The sequence below is a fragment of the Lagopus leucura genome, unplaced genomic scaffold, assembly GCF_019238085.1.
Source record: "Lagopus leucura isolate 7727_CA_CO unplaced genomic scaffold, USGS_WTPT01 22928-0_obj-0_obj, whole genome shotgun sequence".
Classification (NCBI taxonomy): Eukaryota; Metazoa; Chordata; class Aves; order Galliformes; family Phasianidae; genus Lagopus; species Lagopus leucura.
Window position 1 is genome coordinate 1 of NW_024969051.1, and position 1,089 is coordinate 1,089.

General features: G+C 58.1%; 1 protein-coding gene across 1 annotated transcript; it reads right to left on the reverse strand.

The window, feature by feature from the left end:
- Nucleotides 1–23: 23 nt before the first annotated feature.
- LOC122193985 (fructose-bisphosphate aldolase A-like) lies at nucleotides 24–1,085 on the reverse strand (the record flags this gene model as incomplete). The annotated part of the gene is made up of 2 exons (XM_042894896.1): nucleotides 24–251; nucleotides 986–1,085. Coding segments are annotated over 2 exons (328 nt in total), but the record flags the coding sequence as incomplete, so codon positions are not given.
- Nucleotides 1,086–1,089: the final 4 nt, after the last annotated feature.

The following is a 1,089-nucleotide window of genomic DNA, read 5'->3' on the forward strand; positions in this document are numbered from 1 at the left end:
CACAATGCCCCCCAATCCCCCACAACCCCCTGCGCTCACCTTGATGCCCACGACGCCGCCCTTGGCGCGGATGACCTGTGGGAAGGGGCGGCCATCGTCGGCCTTCTGGTAGAGCGTCTCGTGGAACAGGATGACGCCGCCGATGCAGGGATCCACGCGGCTGTCGGCCGTCAGCAGCAGCTGCCGGTACCAGCGCCGGTTCTCCTCCGTGTTCTCCGCCCCAACCGAGCTCAGGCGCTTCGCGATGCTGCCTGCAAACCAGTGCAAACCAGTACGGACCAGTAAGGACCAGTAAAGAACAGTATGGACCGGTATGGACAGGTACGGACCAGTAAGGAACAGTAAGGAACAGTACGGACCAGTAAGGACCAGTAAGGAACAGTAAGGAACAGTACAGACAGGTAAGGAACGGTATGGACCAGTATGGACCAGTACGGACCAGTAAGGACTGGTACAAACCAGTAAGGACCAGCAGGCACCAGTAGGCATCAGTACGGACCAGTAAAGACCAGTAAGGACCAGTAAGGAACAGTACGGACCGGTATGGACCGGTAAGGACCGGTAAGGACCAGCAGGCAGCAGTAGGCACCAGTACGGACCAGTATGGACCAGTAAGGACCAGTAAGTACCAGTAAGGACCAGTAAGGAACAGTACGGGCCAGTATGGACCGGTAAGGACCAGTAAGGACCACTAAGGACCGGTAAGGACCAGTAAGGACCAGCGGGCATCAGTAGGCACCAGTACGGACCAGTATGGACCAGTAAGGACCAGTACAGACCAGTACCAACCAGTACCGACCAGTAAGGACCAGTAAGAACCAGTACGGACCAATAAAGACCAGTAAGGATCAGTATGGACCAGCAGGCACCAGCATGGACCAGCAGGTACCAGTAGGCACCAGTACGGACCGGTAAGGACCAGTAAGGACCGGTACCAGTCCATCCCAGTATGTCCCAGTCCATCCCAGTCCGGCCCGCTACGCACCGGTGGACTCATCGGCAGCCAGGATTCCTTTGCCCGGGGCCACGATGCGCTTGGCGATGTCGGAGAGCTCCTGCTTCTGCTCCGGGGTGAGAGCCGGGTACTGG